The 21,199-nt window shown below is 36.7% G+C and overlaps 1 protein-coding gene across 7 annotated transcripts in view; it reads left to right on the top strand.

Moving 5' to 3' along the window:
- The window catches only part of scaper (S-phase cyclin A-associated protein in the ER), a 66,434-nt gene that overhangs the window by 21,505 nt on the left and 23,730 nt on the right, over positions 1-21,199 (top strand). For all 7 annotated transcript variants that reach the window (XM_007566364.2, XM_016678813.1, XM_007566363.2 and 4 more), the window contains 4 exons: positions 3,358-3,494; positions 10,723-10,788; positions 11,458-11,584; positions 17,011-17,126. In XM_007566364.2, the coding sequence (XP_007566426.1) occupies positions 3,358-3,494; positions 10,723-10,788; positions 11,458-11,584; positions 17,011-17,126 (446 nt within the window). The remainder of the gene's footprint in view (positions 1-3,357; positions 3,495-10,722; positions 10,789-11,457; positions 11,585-17,010; positions 17,127-21,199) is intronic.

Below are 21,199 nucleotides of genomic sequence, written 5' to 3'. Positions count from 1 at the left end.
TCTGTCAGGCTGCAATATGAGATTGGCTTTTCAGTAAAGCTCATTGTGTGGCTGACAACTGTTGGTGCTAGAAGCAGCCCCTTTGGTCTTCCTGCTCCTTTTATTTTACCTTTTAACACAGAACAATCAATACCTCTGACTTTTTGCTCTCGGCATTATAATAATCATTTCCTCTTATCTCACTATTTTTAGGCACTTAATGCATTTTTACTTCCCTCTTAAGTCATTAGGAGCATACATGTAGATTTACTTGCTCTAACATAACATTGTCATTGTTTTTCTAAAAAGTGTAAATGTAGTTTTTTAATAAAAATTGTAGAATATTCAAATTAAACTCACCGTTTTTAGTTGTTCCTACTGATCTGTTGTTTCAGTGAAATACTTTAGCGCAACTCTGGAACTATGCAGCTATTGTCAAAATTGGCGCACACTTACATTTTTGTTTTATTTATGTTTTTTTACTCAAAACTTTTGGGTAAAGTTTAAAATGTGATTATTGCCTTGATCAGATTACATTGAAAAATCTGATCTTGTGACCTGTCTTGCAGCTTTGACAAATGTATGGTGGGTCTAGTTGCCTTGAAAATAGATTTGTTCTATACAAGTGGGAAATCTAGCTTTTGTTCACCTGTTTTAACAAATTATTTCCATTTGACATCATTGAATTACTACATTATTTGGACCAGGCAGTAAATTGGACTGGCCATACCAATTCTACAAAGGCAAAGATAACAAGCACTAAAAAAGTATAATACATCCAATGCTACTACTAATAGATCTTCTACTTCTGCTACATCCATTGTCACTGTTACAACTAATAATACATTCACTACTACTATTACTACTAATAATAAAAAATAATAATGTGCCAAATGCATTTTTTATTTTAAGTAACTAAATAAATTAGTGTTATGTTTCCCTATTTGTGACTTACCAATATATATATAGAATATAATTTATTTTTTTTTACTACTGACATTGTCAGGTGTTATAAGGCCACTAGACTCTCTCACTGTTCCAGACTTATTTTACTGAAAAATAGTGAGCAATACCCTTGAAACAATACAAACTTGTTTTAGCTGCATATGAGGTAGTGCTCTCAGATATAAATTAAGACCATGGTCTTAATTCTATGATTTGGGGAGCTTATTTATTAATCACTTCAGATAAAGAATGTTTTGCTAATAAAATATTATTTGTTTTTTGTAAAGCTTGAAACACACAGCCAGCAGAGGGGTTTGGCCTTTCAGTGCAGTCTAATGCAGACTATATTTTAAAGCAATTTACAATCAGAATATTGATTGGAGAAAATATATACATATATATATATATATATTCAATCTGCCCAATAAAAATTTTGTTGTCTATATAAATAATTACACTTTTTGTTTGAAACGTGTATTAATATTAACCTAATATGCTACTATACAAAGCTGAGTAACTAAAATGTGGTGCTTGATGTTATTTTCCTCTGAAACACTAAAACCAATATGGTTGTGGTAATTTGATCTATAGTAGAAGGATAGCTTTACCTTAAGACCAACATGACACGCAGATGGAGATGTCGATCAAAAGGGTTTTGTATTGGACTAAAGCACCAGTGAACAGATAAACACATCCTGTAAAATATACATTTGTAAAAAGCTTCATTTTTAGTTGTGTGACTGGCCAGGTTGTCAGGAAGAGCGACAGACGTTTCCAGCGCTATATCACATTTCTGCCATCAGAGCCAATCTGTGATATTGTGCTGGAGCTGCGCCCTTGGGTCAGTGTCTTTGGTGCTTTGTTTCTGTGGTTCTGTGGTAGATGGCTGTCTGTCATCAAGGCTGAAACTCTTAACTGCTAAACTTGCCAAGAATTTGTAGTTCATGTCTCAGTGTTGTCCACTGATATTCCAGCAGCGTTTGATCTAGCTGTTGAGATTTAATGTAATCCATGATGTTTTGGTTTGGATGACTAAAATGCTCCCATTAGGCAAGTGGCTGGTGCCTCTCAGAGGTATTACAGATCAGCTACTTCCCAGTCACAAGACGGCTTTGGTCATGAGTCATGACTGACCTGCAATATCAGTGATAATAGGGGAAAGGTACATGCATATAAGGAATATAGAAATGTATATGCGTTCTATATAACCTAATAGTCTTTAAATGTAATGAATGACTTGTTCTTTCAAATCCTACAGCAAAATACTCTAAACAGCACAACAAACTTTGTCACATGGAAATTTAATTTCTTGAAAATAAGACGCGCTATAATTTGTCATAAGTTTTCTGATTTAATTAGGTATAACAATAATACCTAATTCTTGTTGGGTATTTTTGTAGATGGATATTTAATCTATCTAAATATAAATTAGCAGAGTAAATCTTTTTAGGCTTTAAGTTTTGTTTTCAAAATGTAATCCATGCCTTTTTTTTCTTATGGAAAAGACCATTTCACTTTCTATAGGTTAAGTTTGGATTCAGTCTGCACTTTTGTGGAACTAATTTGCTTTTGCACAATTGAGGTTTTTATTACCCCTCTCAGTGACAGCCTCCATTCAAACAGCAGGTGCAGAGACAACACTTGACCAAAGGCTATGGTATCCCACACACAGGTTAGCTCCACTACTGAAAAGAAACCCTTTATCTGATGGCCATCCTATTCTCTGGGGTGCTAGATGACAGGATAATTGGGTAATTGGTTTCTTGCACATGCATCATGGTGTCCAAATGGAGTTGCATTCCCCCGTCTGCTGGTGGAAACATCAGAATCATTTGACAGTGCCCAGACAGAAGGCAACACCTCTGGGGGGGGCTTGCATGTTTATGGGTGGGCTTGTAGATATAAAAGACAATGGAGAGTTAGATGTGTAATCACTCGTCCTGGTGGCACACAGTGTATAGCTTTTTATACATTTGTGAGCAGTTGTGTATTTACAAGAAAACTACAAGATTTTGAGCCATTTCTTCCTTTTTTTTTTATTCTCTAGCTGTTGATCGGTATGGTGTGTTCACTGATATGGAAAAAAAAAAAAGTTATTTTGAATTTCTTACCTACCTGTCACCAGTTGGCACTCATCAAGCTAAAATGTGTCCAATTCTGATCAATAGCTGGTTCTTTTGAGGGTGTCTTTGTGTGTATTGTGCAATAACGTTTCAACCTAAGTTTTAGGTTTGACAATAATTATGTTTAATATATTAGGTGTTTACAACCCAGAAGCAACATTTGACTGAGTAGTTTAGACATCCAGAAAATTAAGCTGGTGTTTCAGTTTATATATATATATATATATATCTTCCACAATTGATTACATTTTCTAACAATAATTTTCCAGCTGCATATATGCTACATACCTTTTTCCATTATTTTTTTTAGGAGCATCTCTCCTTAAAGAAGTATATTGTGGACATACTGACAGACAGCTCCGTTTCCTCTGAGAGTGTGAAGGATGGTGAAGAGCGCCAGAAAGCGAGGAAGAAAGCAAAGAAGCTTCGTGCCAGAATGAACTCCAGGTAACAACATCCTCTTTTTCTCTAATTCTGTCCAACATTTTTTTTTGTCCCGCTTGACCCTTATCTTCTCACAGACACTCGAAATAAACCTGAGCCAGAACTTTTTTTATATATGTATATATATATATATATGTGACAAAGAGACAGAAAGCAGATTATATTTGCATCCTTGCTGTCTACAAGATGGCACTGATGAGGTGAATTTATGGCCACTTTCTGTGATTGGGGAGCAAAGCTGCAGATCGATCCATAGGTCCCCTTCTTCACTCTGTAAAGAGCTCTTCTCCAAATTGCTACCATAGCACCGCCAAATCTGAAGTCTCCTTTTGTGTATAAGATGTATGTTAAAGGCGGTATGACCATGTCTATCTTTTTTTTTTCTTCTTCTTCTGCGTTATTGATTTTTAAATGATGCATCAAAGTAAATCAATAGCAATCAACAAATAGGAGGTGACGGTGCTATATGTCATAACCTGAACTTCAACTCTGTCAGATTAATTCAGTGTCAAAAACGGGAGGAGAATAAAAAGAGATGATGTTAACAGTTTTTATTGACTAACAGCAGGTATAGAGATGTTATTGAGGCAGCTTACTGGAGGATTTTATCATAAACAAATTAACATCAACACATGAGATGTGTTTTATATACACTCTCATACACACACACTTGCACTTTTCAAACTGTGATGGTCTAATTAATTCACTGAGACTTCAAATAAATGGTGTCATGCTTAGGCCTGTCACAATAACAAATTTTGCTGGATGATTAATTGTCTAAAAAATTATTGCGATAAACGATAATATTGTTTCAAGACCTTTTGACACTGATTTAATGGAAATGACTAATAATGCATGTGATTATTAGTCATTCATCTAACATCATAGATAGATGAACTTTATTTTCAAAAGAACACATAACACTGGAACTGATAAACTAACTAAACAAAACAACCAAAAACAAAAATAAAATGGATTCTCAGTCTCCATTAACAAAAAACATACTTGAATAAAAACTAAACAACATAAAGCCAAATTGGAAATAAATATTGCATTCAACCAAAAGAGTGCAGATTATGAAGTCTGTATGTGCCCTTCATTAATCATTAGATTTAAATAGAGAAGATGGGCACATCCGACTACCTAATGCAGTAGTTCATACTACACGATTTTTTGCCCCTATTTTCTCCTTATGACAATCTTAGATCATTGGCTGATCTAAGATTCTCGCTGCTGATTTCGTAACCGATCATCCTGCAGTGTATGGTGTGTTACCATCTTGCTTTCTGAGGGGAAATTAAGGAGGGGAATCCCAAACAGCTGACACAGCGCAACCTGAAGTCCAGCAGACATGGAGATATGTGGAAACAACATTAATGTTTATTCAACATTTCGTGCAAAGAATATAGAAATGACAAGGGGAGGAGTTGGAGCCAAATTGCTACTGCAGCTGATAAACCCAGTAAGTTTTCAGCTGTTCTTCGTTAACGTGACATAAATAGGTTCTAATGATTTTCATTCAGTCAGAACTTTACGCTGACTCTAGCCACATGCATCACAGGTAGATTCTAGTAAAGCATTGATTAATGCCTGATTTTAAAATTAGTTAACTGGACTTGTAGCCATTATTTTGTGCCCATGTGGCTAGACACCACACGGGCACGATCGAACCCGATTGAACCATTATACCTAGGATTTCTGTCGGCTAATGTGTCTCTCAGGTTTTGAAAATGGGCCGACAGTCGGCTGACAACTCGTGTAGTGTGAGCTGGACATTACACTAAGGAAATGAGGAAGGGAGGGTCAGTGGAGAGCACCGGAGCTGAGCCTTTTTTCATTCAGTGTCATCAAGAGAAAGAAAAAAGGCAGGAAGAGACGATAAAGCCGATAATTAAAATGATGTTGATAGGTTTAAATTATCGTGCGATTAAATGATTTGTCGTTTATCGCGACAGGCCTAGTCATGCTTCTAAGAAAGTGTGAACACCAATCTAAAATGAAAATTTGCCTGGAAACAAATTAATTATTTCTTAATCATTTTCTACATTTTCCATAATATGAGTTATTTTTCAGCCACATTGTGTTTGATGTTTGGCCTGAAGGACACTGTTGAGTTAAAGTTTGATACAAAAAGGAAAGTGAAGTTGCTCCAGCAGTACCTGTTTTTGTGTGTGCGTGCGTGCGTGTATTTTTAGAGGTTTAATTTTTCTGGTGAAAATCTGTCATTCTATATTTAGCTTGAAGTTATAACAAAATTAATTGGAGAAAAAGACCCCAAATCATTTTTCTATATTTTCCATAATAAAACACTTTTTGCTGTGTGTTTGACATATTACCTGTTAAATTGTGCACGGTTAAGTTGAATGCAAATTGTAGAAAAGTGAAGTTACTTTCACTGTATATGTTTTTATCTGGTTAAAATGCGAGAAAATAATTTTGGCATTTGTTTTTTTTTTTTGTTTGTTTGTTTTTTGTATTTTTGCTAATCTATAAAAGTGTAACCTCAAAACTGAGATATGTGCTGTTAGTTTGTGCAATGTTACATCCCTACAGTGAACACATAGAAGTGTGTAAAAGGTGTTGTTTATTTGGGGTCTTGTACACATTTGAAATCACTTGAGTGGCTGAGAATTAAACTTCTTAGCTCCCAGGATGAGGATCACTACTCTTTTAACTGATCCACAGCTGCTACCTGCCCCTCCCCCCAACCCAGCCTCACTCAACAGTCATTGCAAACCTTACTGTGAGGAAAATATCTTCAATTGGTGAAGTTATCCTCAAACCGTTGTGTTAGACCATGGGTCACCTGCTAAAGTTATTGATGCCCTAGTTTTTTAAGAAGGCAGTTTAGATTAGCCACCTTGAATTAAAATGACAAAAGAGTTTTATACCTGATGATGATAGTACAAGAAGGCACCAAAAGCTTTACTTTTCCTTGAAGGTAACTTTTTGGAGCAACTATTTTTAAAGTAATCGTATAACATATTCCTGCTGCAACTACAAGTTAACTTTTTGTAAGCTTATAGCTACTCTTAGCTTAGCTTCTACCAACTGCACACTGTGCCTATAAAAACTTCTTAACCCTTTGGATGTTTTACCATTTTGTGACTTTTACTAATCAATCATGACAACAGAATTTAGCATTTTTTTTTATATATATATATATATATATAAATATATATATATATATTTTTTTTTTAAACAAAAATACAGTTAAATTGAAAACTGATTTCTACAAAGTAAAAAATAATATATTTAACATGAAAGGAGTGATTGCATAAACATTCAACCCCTTTAAAAGTGTCTAGTGAATTTGTCCTAGTAGTGTCACAATGAGTGGAATGGAGATCACCTGAGTACAGTGAGGCCGTCTCAAGAGATTCTAGTATAAAGACACCTGTGTCTGGAAGGTCCATTCACTGGTTAATCAGTATTCCTGGCTCCTGTTACAGCATGAAGACAAAACAAAACAAAAAAAAAACCCCTCTCCAAACAAATCAGAGAAGAGTTTATTGAAAAGTATCATTCAAAGGGTGAATACAACAAAAAATTTGCGGCAGTAATCATCCCCTAGTTAAAGCCATCATCAAGAACAGGAAGGATTATTTCTCGTGTAAATCTGCCTAGGTCAGACAGTCTTCATAAACTGAGTGACCGTGCAAGCAGGAGACTAGTGCAAGAGGCCACGAGGAAACCTGTGACTACATTGAAGGAGCTACAAGCTTCTGCACCTGAGGTAGGAGAAACTCTTCAAACAAGAACTGTCGCCCTGGTTTTTCACCAGTCAAAGCTTTATGGGAGATCAACACAGAGAAAGCCACCGCTGGAAAAAAAAAAAAAACTCGCATTAAGTTTGACAAAAGACATGTGGGAGACTCCGAAGCAGCATCATTCCAGCTGTGGAGACGCTCAGCAGCAGGCCTGGAAGGCTTGTAAAGGTAGAAGATGAAATGAATTTAACCATATGTAGGAAAATCCTGGAGGACAATTTGTTCCTACCGGCAAGAGAACTATGGCTTTGGAGAACATTTATTTCCCAGCCAGACAAAAATCAGAAGCGTTCTGGTAAAGCTACACAGAAATGGTTTGAAGACAAACAGGGTGGATATTCTGGTTTGGCCTAGTCGAAGCCTAGACCTTAATCTTCTAGAGAATTTGTGGCTGAACTTGAAAAGAGCCGATCCCCATCAATTTTCCAAGGAAAATGGAGTAAAATTGCTTCATCCAGATACTTCCTTTCAACCTGAGCCAATCCACATACACTATGGGTAGCATTGCAGGAAAAGTTGAGTCTACTAAATTTTGTTGTCAAAAAAGCCAGATTTTGTTGCTCACGATTGATTTGTAAAAGAAATAAAATTGTAAAATATCCAAGGGGATGAGTACTTTTTATAGGCACTATTTTTTTTTATCACCAATTTTTAGATAGGGTCCCTTAAATTCACCAGTTTGATTTTTACTTCCTAAGTATTAAAAGTTGAGCATTCATGGCTAAATGAAAGGGGAAAAACTGCCCGGTGATGTCTCGGTTAGAATTTGGTAAAATTTGATCCAAGAATGAAATGTACTCAAGACATGCAGTGATGCATTAAGTTTTGTTCTATGTGAGAGCCAAACCTGGATACTTCAGGCTTTTATGGCATTTTTTCATCCAACAAAGTTAATCATCCACATTGCACAATTTCAAGTTCTTTCTGTTTTAGAGTCTGGATCAAGCCCAGGTGCATGTTTGTCCAACTCCCATAATTAACTGAATCTGCGCTGAGTTTTAACGAATTTCTTATGGCAAAATATTCATAGCTAAATCAGTTTATATTTTGTAGTACAGATCGAATGAAGTGGTGGGCTGCAGAAGGGTGACTTCATTGAGAACCAGTCATATGTCAGTAGAATATGTAGAAATTGTTTAGCTTCTAAACAATTTTCAATAAAAAACTATTCTTAAGTTTAAGAAAGCTTAAGAATATTTAAGAAATAAATCAGAGTAATCTTTAATGAGCAGTTGTGACGACACAAATCTTCTTTGTAGACAGAAACTAAATCTCATAATTTCCGAACTCCCTTCCTAACCTGGAAAATAATCTGGCTTAATGAATATGGAGTTGTCCTTGATCATCCAGACTAGTCTGATCTGAATTGCGAAGTGGCTGGAGATCAGTTAGTCAAACAGATGGTTTTCTACATCGATTGTTGCTGTTGAGCATTGGTTTTTCTTAAAGCCTATTCTGAACAAATGTGGTGTTTGTCTTTATTTTGCTGGAGTCCTGCTACGTTGGTGATTTACTAACTAAAAACAAGCTTTGCTTTTGCGAAACACATTTCTTCCTTCCTCGTCACAAAACCCCTCCATCATCATCATGTTTGTGTAAGGCAGACTTATTTTCAAGCCCTCATTACAGATAATGTATGAATTATGAGAAATTTCTTAAGATAATATATTACTGTTATGCTTTTCAGAAGAGAGTATAAATTCTTAAGATGACTTAAGAGACAATTACAAGCTTAAACAACCATCCATCTCCTACACTTTATTCTCTGTACTGGTGGGGTTTTTTTTTTGCTTTTGTGAGTCTCAGCGGTGCTGCGAAAGTGACAACATGATCTGCCTCTGTTCACCATCACTCTGCAGCAGACCCGCTGAGACCAGCACTCAAAGGCAGCAGCCCTTTAGAGGTCATAAATAACACAGAGCTCCCGTAAACATAAAGGTGAGCCACTTCACCGCTGGGTGGAAATGAACCATTTTATTGGAACACCGTATGGTGTCTGTAAAAAGCGAGGGGTTCCCACACCCACGTTCTCAATGCTGTAATGCAGTACTGTTGTGTCATAAAACGGTGCAAATCGCACCACAGTCAGCATTTTTATTTTTTGACCAACATTCGATGGTGAACATTTTTGAATTCAAAATAAACTAGTTTAATTTTATGTTAGCATTTAAGGGCAAGACGGTGGATGTTCGTTCTTTACAGGAGTGTCCTTGATTTGCACTTGTACACATACGAAGTGTTTGCTGTTGATCTAACCTTTAATTATTTTGCTGTTTTAGATTTGGTAGAAAACATTTAGTTCATAAGTGGTCAAATAAACATGATTCTTTCTATGCACAATTTTTTTATTAGTATTTACACCTTATTTCTTTCTTCCTTATGTTTCTTGATGTTATTTCTATGTGTATTTTTTGCTACCCTGTTTTCTATAATTAGTCCTAAAGAATGACTTTAACGAACTCCTTTTTAACCAAAAAAGGTATAAAAAAAATTCATACATTTGAAAAAGTAGTAAACAGTCCTCTCTGTTTTTTTTTTATTATTATTATTAGTATTTACACCTTATTTTTTTCTTCCTTACGTTTCTTGTCTTTGTCTCATTGTTCTTTGCTTACTGTGCAATTAATTGTCATGCTCCAAGGGTTTCTGAACAATCGTAAAATGTCTGCTAAAGACTGAAATTAGCTTTTGTCATTCTCCAAGTCTGGAATGGGGCATTGTCTTTTTGCTAGATTTGAGGAACACACGTATATTAAAAACCCGACTAGATTAATTGTTTGTGTAAGTGTCTAAACTCAAGTATTGAAAAGTACAGATCTTTGAACTGCAAAATATGTAGGAAATCTGTGTTCCATTTATTGACTGTGCTTAAATACCTGAGTTTATTACTTGATCAAGCATAGCTGGTCCTGATTTGATAAGGTAGAAGATGGACAAATGCACCTGTCTAATCCCTGGAAGTATCTGATTCCATCAATCATGAGATTAATTACTGTTCAGACTTTGATCAATAGTTTCTTATCATGTTTGGGAATTCTTGATAAAAGGTATTTACCCTTAATCGGATTTCTCGCAAAGATGCAGATATATATATATATAATATCTGATATCCTAATGTCACTGAAATTATAGTACATCGTTTTTCTTACTTCCAGACACAGTTATCAATGAAAATTTGATACTGTATTCTCAACAAAAGCAAGACACAGTAAAGAAAAAAAGTCCCAGTATTAAGTGTTGATGAGATGACTTGACGATAGCAAAGCATTTGTCCCTGCAGACCCAAAGTCTGTTTATTTTAAGCTGAGTTTGGCTGAGAGGCCAAATAAACTGAGTCGGTTTGAACTGTTTTCCCACTTTTGTCCCACTTTGATCCTCTACTTCCTTTACTGACAGGCAAAGGTCCTTTTTTTTTTCTTCTTCATGAGGTTTAAAGACGTTTTCTGCTTCTCATTTTGCAGAGCGAAGGAATATGAGAATTCAATGGAAGCAAAGAATCAGGTTCTTGACTCCCCATACAAAGCCAAGTAAGTGTAACTATATTGGTCATTAAAACCTGATTGTTTGGGGCTTTTAAGAATTGTTATGCTTAATTAATTTTGCAGTTTGTTGAGGATATTCAGTTGAACTTCCTTTATTGTAAGATTAATTTCAAATAATAATTTGGAATTTTTTATAATTCCATTTCTTTTTGCTACAAAACCAATCATTTATTGATCTAATGAGACATTTTAAGTTTGGAAAAACTGATAATAGTTTCATGTTGGTACCGTTTCATTTTTTGTTAAATTATAACAATTTTTTTAATTTTTGTTTTAATTTGATTTTAAGTTTGATCAAATTGCTTTTACTTTTACTTAATTGTAATGTATTTTTTACTTAAGGTTTTGAACTATTATGCTTTATGTATATTCATTAACTCATAATAAATCTAATGTCTAACTTTAAAGTTGGACAAATTTACAGTTGTTCTTATTATAGATTTACTATTTATTTTATCATATGTCATTATATATTTTGACATTAAAGCAGGTTAGTTTTATTGCATAATTTATGTAGGATAAGTTGTCTCTAATATAATAAAGCTTGCAAATGTTTAAATGTATTCACACTTATTTTTTTAGATCTGCTGCTTCTGGTTAAATTTAACATGAAAACTAGTTTGAACAAAGTTCCCTCCTTTCCTGTCCGTTCAGACTGCAGCGTTTAGTTAAAGACCTACTGAAGCAGCTGCAGGGCCAAGATGGAGGACAGTGGGCCAACAACAAAGCATCTGGACTGGACAGATCTCTGGGAGAAATCTCTCGCATCTTAGAGAAACGGGTACATGAACAAGTCAATTACACATACACAAAGTTTCCAAGCGATTTAGGTGCTTGGATTATGTTTTTGGTCTTGCTTTGTATGTTTGCTGATTTGCTTTTGGTCTTATCACGTCAGTGAGCATTAGTGTTTTTGTTGAGATTCACTTTTCTTTTTTACAGTAACATTTACTCCCGCTACCCTGCCCCTGGTCATTCCCTAGCAATGAGCAAATTAAAGGCCGATACACACTCTGCAAGAAAAGATAAATGTGTTCTTTTACTGGAGGCAAAAACAACAAAGATCTTTCTGGCAAGGACATTTCATTCTTCACACGGGCTCAAGGGCAGAACTCTTGGGAAGTTCGCATAGGTCCATCCTCCCACAGCATTTGGATATAATACTTGTCAGACACCACACCATAAAAAGATTCTGCCCAGATAAATGTGTCGTCAACAAGCTACAAGAACTCTTACACTTGGGCTGCAAGAACCAAATGATGTCATTTAGTTCTTGCAGTCGTGGGAGAGGAAACAAACTCCTCTGTTCCTGTAGAGTAAAGGCCCGCATTGTGTTTTCACTGTCCACATGTTGCAAGTAGAGGAGTTTCCAAGCACAAGAGCAAATTGTCTTTTGTTTAGACAACTGTAAATTCAGTTTACCAATCAAATAATATAATAAGCGTGAGTGAATTGCTCACAGCTGTAAATCATGTCTATATAAGCGTTAGTTGAAACATCTGCCCCAGAAGGTTTTCTTCTCCCGCAACAAAACTCATCAAATTGAAAGTGAACGAATTAAGAATTACATTAACTGCCTCTATGCTTAAGATGAGGAAAATATACATCCCACTTTCTGTTACGAGGTGTAAATTTCATGCCACGTTGCGGCTTGAACCTTCACAACAGCCTTCTGTGCATGCCTCTGGGTTTGAGAACAGAGATATTATAATCCTCCAACTGTAACGACGGGGGCGGCTGGAAGGGCCATTACCAAATTTCCCCAGAGAGTTAAAGAAAGAGGTGGCGATGGTGGGTGGCAGAGCATCCTGTAAGAGATGAGGAGGAGACAAGCATGATATGAGCAGCACACAAGCTGTTGCTACATGACGGCTCCGCCCCTTAGCTTCACAAACTCCCAGTGGGAGGTCAGGGGTCAGTGGGCCAGGGGGTTCCATTCAACAGTACAGTCTCAGGAAAGAGGCTCATCAAGTCTCTGTCTGCTTACGTTTGGTTTGTCTTTCGCCTCAGTTTAAAGGAGGTTTTTGAACTCTTTTGGAAAGTTTTACTTTAACACCTATCGTCACGTATATCCAACCATTGTTCAGCAGAACTGTGATTCAGACACGAGGAAGCTTGGGGACCACTTTCCCCTCTAATCTTTTGACAAATTCAAATAAATAGTCTCTCCATCAGAGAGTTGCTGTCTGGCCCAAGAGCCACTTCAAATTGAAGCCATTTAGATTATTTGACCTAACAAGCATCTCATGTCACAGACTCACCTAGTGATTTGTTTTTCTCTCCCATATCTGATTCAGTCTCCACTTTCTTAGCCAATTCTTTAGGCAGCATTGTTGTTTGTGCCCCTTCCTTCCCACTTTACATCTGACGCTACATCTACTTTCTGACCCAAGTCTGTTTCTCCCTCTGTGGCGTTTAAAGGTTTGTATAATGTCAAAACTGCCAGCTTTTTTTTCTTTTTTTTTTCTGTTTAACTTTATTTACGGTGATTGAGAAAAGCAGCGTTTTTCTTTCAATTTTGGCCATTTTTACTTTTATTTTTCTTTCACACACCTGCCTAATTATTAACGATGTTTACTTATAGTTCATATGTTTACAACCACTTCTAGATCAGTTTTACATAAATAAGAGGAACGTGTATGACAAGTTGGAGACTTTGAGGAATGCAGTTCTCTGAGGAGCCGGCAGCTGCAGAGTGTATTTACATTTTCATTTGGTTCCTGTCAAACCCTGGTTCAGCTGACTGGTGGACCTGGTGGAGGTTGTGAAGGGCTGTGGGGGAAGGTGAAGGACAAAGTCGTGAGTTGATGGGATTTCTTGATTGGGCCTCTGGCTGACTGATAAACGCAGTTTGGATCAGCAGATTTCATTGTTGTGGTTAAAAAAAATCCTTTTGCAATGCCAATGAAAACGCCAAAGTGGACAGAAGTTGTTTCTTTTGTGCTTTTTGCAGTTTAGGGTATTAAAGCGGTGGCCCTCTCCCGCTTATTGTTGAGCCCTGCATGTCAGATTTTTAGTTTGATTGTGGTATAAAACTGGACAAGAAACATATTGTCGCCACAGAGTAAATATTGAAATGCATCATTCTTCATTGAGATGAGTCGCATGTCGTATTGCATACAAAAGTTTACACTTGAAAATTAAGCTTTGAAAATATTTAGTCCTGCAATTTTGTGGTTTACAGGTGACCTGGTCCACTGTATGACGATGGGATTCATGTGTACCAAGACTCATCTGTCATATTAATCTGGCTGCTCTGCGTTGTAGCATTAAAGGAGGTGTGCACCTGACTTTACGTCACTGATTAAAGTCTGTCAATAATGAAGTCTGCCCTTTTGTTGTCCATCTGTTTGTGGCACTGCATAACTGAGACTGTGTCATTCTCTTAACAGTAATTAAAGTTCCTGGTAGGAGGAGACTACTGTGAGCAATTTAGCTGGGCTGCTGGGTTGCAGATATTGTTGCAGGAATCACCAGCTGTCTGGGCCTTGCCATCAGCTGGGATAACAATAGTCTGTCTGGACAATAATTGGATGAGACTGCTCCTGTTGTATAATTCAGGAGCTAATTCTCACCCAGGTGTTGTTGCTATGGTCTTGGGGAAATTGTCTAACCTGTCACTATGCTTTGTTGGGTCTTCTGCTAGGTCATTAACAGATAGATTAGAGCCTCAGTGTTTGCTGTATTCTTTTGGGAAGTGCAATGATATCAGATATTTTAACCATATGAGAAAAGACGAATAAACTCTTTGCTCTTTACATTTCTTCTTGGCTCATGTCTGGTGATCAAACTGTTTAAAACATGGACAACGTCAATCACTTGGCTGTGGACTCTATTTGTCAAGCTAGGTAGGATAGTTATAGACTTAGACTTATTTTATTGTCATTGCACAAAGAAACATAATTGGCAATGAAATGTCATCGCTTGGCCACTGGAGCACACACAAAAACACAAGTGTGCCTGTAATTACATAATATACAAAATAATAATGTGTTGATAAATATATATGTTGCTAAATATATATAGTCATGAGATTTCCACAGTTACAACCCTAACTGAAAATACCAGAATTCCACAAGAAACAAAAAAAATTAAGATGATTGTATAACATGACTTGTTTAGAAAGCAGTCACAAGTTCATTTTTAAGGACCTGCTATTTTTTTTTTTAAAATAATTTCTTTCCATGAGGTTACTTAGCTGTGATGCTTATAGAATCGGTATTCTGGTGCCTTGTAGCATGATCATAAGCAGTTAGCTTATTATCTAATTGGATTCAAAACTTTCTCATTCTTACTCACACATATTCACAGGAAACTAAAGTAGACAATGTCTGCCTTAACTTAGCCTGTTGGTTTAAAGCTAAGTTAGCCATTATCACTCTTCATCATCACAACAGAAATATCTGTCAGCAGGAATGGAAATGAACAAATAAGCAAGAAACTTTGTTCTATTTTTGTTTTGCAGGAGTCTCCAGGGTTGGACAGATCCCAGTTTGCTCCTTTAATACCAATTGATAACCTACTATGAAAGAGCTGCTTTTCCTCACTTAGCTTAGAGGCTTTTAGATAGGTGTGTTGATGGGAGGGTTAGCAGTGGGGTTAGGCCAAGCTCTGTGACTGAGACTTAATTGATTAGACATGAAAACTGCAGAAATATACATAAAGGAAGTAACAATAAGGTATTAACCAATCATTATTTCAATTCTTTAGGAAGTATACGAGTTATTTCCCATTAAGTTTAGGTTATGACATGTTTAATGTTCTTGTCAGATGCACACGTTACACCCTCACAGATCCTTTACGGTGTTCACCAGAATTTAGCAGCAATTTCTTAAGCAGCAGGCATACATGACAGATAAAGAGCTTATCTGTAATTTGGAAGAGCACTACTCTCCCAATGTGTTCGGGCTTGTTAGAAACTTCTCATCTGTGGAACAAAAGCACAGATGAAGTGGATGGATTTTAGTGCTGACACGGTGCTAAGGAACCTTACAGGTTGACGTAGTGACGGGCGGTGGAACACGTCAACCTGTGACTGCATGAGGGTGGCCCTCTGTCATCAGCTCTGTGCCAGTTTCTATCATCTCTGTCAGCTCAGATACAAACATGCCTGGTAGCCATTGGTTTCTCACGCCTGGCTTCGTACTAGTCGATGTAGAGGTTACTATAACAACACTTCTAACCTTCTATCAGTTACTCTATCATCACGCAACGGCAGGTTGAATCCTTTTACATATGTACAAATTAAATTCAGTGAAATCAGCATGGGTCAGTTGCTGCCTGGCATAACTGCATACAGCGGTTGTAAAATTGGTTTCAAGCTGCAAAAAAACAATTCAGTTTTACTCTTTCGACATTTTTAAAACTGTTGCTGCACACTGCCGTCCATCAGCTCGCAGAAGGACGGCAGTGCTTCTGCGAGCTGCCGTCCTTCTCGCACAATTTTCCCCCGCTTTCAGCCATGACCATAGTTCCTGCCTCAAAGAACCTAGGCAACCATTAAGTATTACAAATAATTTTAAGAATAATCATTGATCAATATTGCTGGTTTAATACAAATAATAATTGCTTTTTTGTTCTGAAATGAAATTGATCATTTTTATTTGAAGTTATTGTGGTGAAATTGTGGCGTTTTTACTTAAAGGTTGTCCGACTATTCAGAGAAACTGGGAGACAAGCCCGTTGTGAAAGAGTGTGAAGCTTAATAGATGTTAAGATCTATTAAGATGGTTGAAAGAAAGAAAGTAGTCCTGTATTCAGATAACATGTTGTAGTAATCCTAGTGGATACTGACACAGCAGGTGTGGTAAGACATAAGCACTTAAAAAGGACCCTCCAGTTTTATAGTCTAAATAGGTTCCAGTATCCTGATTTCTCCAGTTGCCCCGTTCTTTAATTACCAGACTGACATTTTCTCACTTTCACTTGGTCTGTTGTCATCTGCCGAGACCACCCTGGTGCTAACTAGAGCCTGCAGACCATTTGCCTTTAACTGAAACTTGATTGTTGTGGGGCGGAGCCAGGCTGTGCACTTTTGAGATTAAACAGGAATACTTGAGGGACCACTTTGTTTCAGATTTCAGTCCCTCGCCTCCGTAGGAGAGGAAAAAGGTTCCCTCCCTGCTCCTTGCGGTATAATCCCCTGTCCAACCGGCTTTCCGCTGTCCCCCACCGACTGTAACTCTTTCTGTCTCTTTGACTCGACAGAATAATGCAGACCAAGTGGCCTTCCAAGTGGGCGGTGGCCTGAGTGCTTTGGAGCAAATTTTGCAGGTCATCACTTCTGTTACCACACCCACTGCAGTCCCACGTATTCCTGTCAAGTGAGTACAATCCCCAAACTTCCCAGTGTTATAATTTTTCTGCCACTTGCTATCTCCAACTGCAATGCGAGTTGTAGCCACATTTGTCATGATGTGACAAAGTTTCAGTTTCAAGCCAGCAGGGTGAGCTGTCTCTTTAGCTTGTAGTCCTCTTTGACTTTTTTTTTTTTTTTCCATCACCAGTTGCTTTTAAAAACTGAGGGACACTCAGCATTGACTCTGTTTTCTTTTTAGAAGAAGTGCAACTCTATCTTTAGCTTAATAATTATTGTTACCAAAGACTCCTGTATTATTATTATTATTATTATTATTATTATTATTATTATTTGCTTGAAGTGATTTTTATTTTATAAGTTTAATTTTCTTTATGTAAATTCGTCGAGTCAGAATATTTTTATGAACAATACTGTCCATAAGAACCAATCTGAGAAGTCCATCTTATTTTTGTCATTGTCTCCTAAAACAAGTAGATGCAGGTTAATCTTGCTTGTTCAACGTTTTTTGTGTTTATGGTTATTTTTATACTTAATATTATAAAATAGTATTTAGATCATTAGGTGTATTTAACAGAAAGAAAAGTTGTGTTTTTTTATGCCAAACAGAATAAAGTTTAACAAACAAACTTTTTAAGTTATATCTGAAGAAAAAAATATGTTCATTGGTAATGAAAAAGCTAAATCCAGATCCAATTTTGAGATGATCAAAGATTCCTCTTTGGGGTCATACAGAAACCTCATAGTTTTTGATTTTATTTGAATGATGAATGTAGACTAATACTCGTCCACACCCTGTTCTTATATTGACCAATCCTATGCTCTTAATGCCCTCCTTTCTTGGGGTCTTTGTAACTTAATTTTATGTTGGCTCTCATAACTCTGCATCATTTTCTCTTTCGGGATTTACGCAAGTATAGTTGGTTAATCTTCATTGAAGTAATTTATTACAGCAGTTCGTTACAATAAATAGTCTGAAAATGCATTCAGTGTTCCCCTTTTAAGGAACATGCAGTAGTTGTATTTCTCTTATTGGTATGTGTTTGTGTTATTCTCCCAAAACATAAAAGGCATATGTGTCCCATCTATTATATAGAGCATGGAACATTTCTCAGTTGGGGTCTGCATGGCCTGCTGCAGATAACCCCAAAGAGACTGCTGTGCTCACAAGTGGAACTCTGTAATGGACTCGAATGGCCTTGCTCTCCCATTCATTAGCATTTACTGGTTTCTCTGTCTCTGCTAATGGACAAATGCTTCTTATATTTATAAGGCTTTTAAAGGACATGGCATATGTATTGATTTTTTTTTTCTTCTCGCATATTTCAGAGCCTTTCAATCTCAGTTGCAATATGAAGGAATTCCAGGCTCATGTCTGTATTTGAAGAAATAAGATTGTGAGCAGAGTCTTTATGCACACAATCGTATTGGAGTACATTTGTACGCCTCATTTAAATTTTCTTTGCTATTAATACTTGTTTTTGCTTTAGTGCGATGAAGACTGGACTCATTCTTTTTCTACATTCCTACGTTTCAAGCAAATGCAGAGGGATTTTTGCCTGATGCTAAACTGATAATTCACTGAGCTGCTAAGAAGTTTTAAAATTCCAAGCTGTTTTAACCAATGAAGAACAATTCAGTCCTGATCTGACTTCATTTGGTGTTTTATGGTAGTTCCAATGACAAAAACTCATGGGAAATTGCTTTTCTTAATATTTTCACAAATAAAGCTAATGCAGATCATGAACTGTGTTTTGAACTGATTTCTTATAGTTTGGGTTTGATGAGTCAACATATTTTGGGTTTTAACTAGACGTCATCAATTGCAGTCCATATTTGTTTAAAAGAAAACAGCAAATTAATCTTTACATTTATCACCAGATTGGAAGCTCAGGATTGCACTGAAACTTCTTGCATTGTTGGCACATCACTAACAGGAAGTTATGTACAAATTCAATGATTCTTACAAATCACTGAGTTATTCCTTTCTGTAAATACATTAAATGTTTAATAAATAACAAATTGTTTAAAAGAAACAATAGAAACAACATGGTAACGGTATAGTTATATATATATGAATATATTTATAGTCTTTAAATCCAATGTGAAGAAATTAGTTTTAGTTCATCTTTCTTGGCTTGTTTACCCTAAAATGTAGGAAAGGTCAGACTTTCCTTTTGTGTCACTCAGGTCAGTCCGGCTCATGACACAATCCGACACAAGGACACAGCCTGGCTGTCTGCTTATCACAATCTGTCATCTGGATTGCTGCGTGGCCTAATGGGCTTCCATACAGACGCTAGCCCCAGAGTGTGCCACATTATCTGTTTACAGAGATGCTGCCATATTGATCACCTCCTCCCACCAGATAAGCAGAGTGATTTACAAAAAAAAAAAAGGCAGCTGCCGAGATGCTCACGCCATATCTCTCCCCAGGGAGTCTGATTCCATCTTGTTAGCATTACATTAATGAGCTAATTCCTCTACAAGGCTGCGCTAATGTTCTGGTGTAACCCTGCGGTCGCTGTGGAGTGCAGATGAGAGTTTATGCAGCTCAACTGATGAGCTAGCTTTCGACTAAAGGTACAAGAACGTCACAGACAAGGTTGGACTCATCTTTAAATTTGGGTCCAGTGATTTAGTTACAGTTCCACTACGTTAATTACGTTGCCTGGTAACTCATAAATTATGTACCAGTACTTTGATTAGTTTTAATAATGACTTTTAATAATTTAAACACCAATGATGTCTTTTGAAATTTTGTTTCATCCTATTTCTAATCTAAAACCCAGCTTGCAGCTTTAACTGATCCAAGAAGTTGTAAAACCACACAAAATCACACAATGAATTAATGTTCAAATAAAATCTTTTTCTTCGAATTTAATTTCTGAACTTGAATTTGAGCTTGACCCCCTCATATTCTATGCTAGCAGTAGTGAGAAACCAATGACATTTTTGTGGCCACCTTTGTAATCAGTAATTAAAAAAAAAAAAATTCTTTGTTTGTCCAATTTTGAAATGGTTATATCTGTTTAAAAACAACAAATATACAAATGGAATTTAAAAAATGCTTTTTCCTAAAAAGTATAAAATAGAGCAACTTGGCTGCAGTGTTTCACCTTCCTGATATCTGCTGAAAATCAGCAGCATGAATCATTTCCTTTGAAAATAACTCCTTAAATGAATGTGCTTTATTTTTATGTTTTTTTAACACCTAGCTGATACTTATGGGCATCGTCTGACAAAAATTGAGTTGTAAACTTTCTTATGGTGTTTGGGCATGCTGTCGGTTACCAATAAGAGTGAGCTCCAGAGAAACGCACGTGTTAACCCAATTTGTATTTCCTTCACCATCTCGCCTGACCTGGTGTATCCTGTGAAATCAAACCTGCTACCTGTGGTGTTATTTCAGGATGTTTTCTACCATTTGTAAGAGCCTGTGTCCGTTTGTCTGTGCGCACACTCATGTGAATGGCGCAGTGTGACGGCTCATCAGATTTCTCCTCCTTCATACCTGGCCAGTGTGGCACAACAGCCAGAGTTGATGTCTTGGAAGCTCTCAGGGTATCGGAGAGATCAGCAGCAGAATCAAATTAAATGTCATTTAGATGGCAGTGAATGAAGGGATTGTTTGACAGCGCAAGGAAATGGATTTGCTCCTCACCTTTTATTTTGGCTTAGGGTTCTTTTTCTTCCCCTGTTTAAGAGGCGGGGGCTCAACCTGATCTGGAAGTTAGTCAGATTTCGACAGTGCGACTCCCGTCAGGCTTGACTGCACACATAGGAAACGCTCAGAAAAGAGTGAGGAATTTGAAACTCGGGTTGAGAAGAGCAGATCTCAGGGTTGATAACTCGCAACAGTGACAAAAAAAAAACTAAAAAAAAAAACTTAAAGAGCCCTATACATGATTGTCAGCTGAGCATAGATCTGGACATTTGACTTCATAAGTAGTCAAGTTAGCGACACAGCTGGAAACCTTCTTATCTCCTGTGGAAGTTAGTTTTTTACTTTTGGTTTTTCCAGAACAAATAATGTATGAATAGTTGGGGATTGTTTTTTACAAAGCAGTCTTTATTTCA

Source organism: Poecilia formosa, unplaced genomic scaffold (genome assembly GCF_000485575.1).
Source record: "Poecilia formosa unplaced genomic scaffold, Poecilia_formosa-5.1.2 Scaffold191, whole genome shotgun sequence".
Lineage (NCBI taxonomy): Eukaryota > Metazoa > Chordata > Actinopteri > Cyprinodontiformes > Poeciliidae > Poecilia > Poecilia formosa.
Note: the sequence above shows the minus strand (reverse complement) of the source record. Positions and strands in the feature narration are given on the sequence as shown.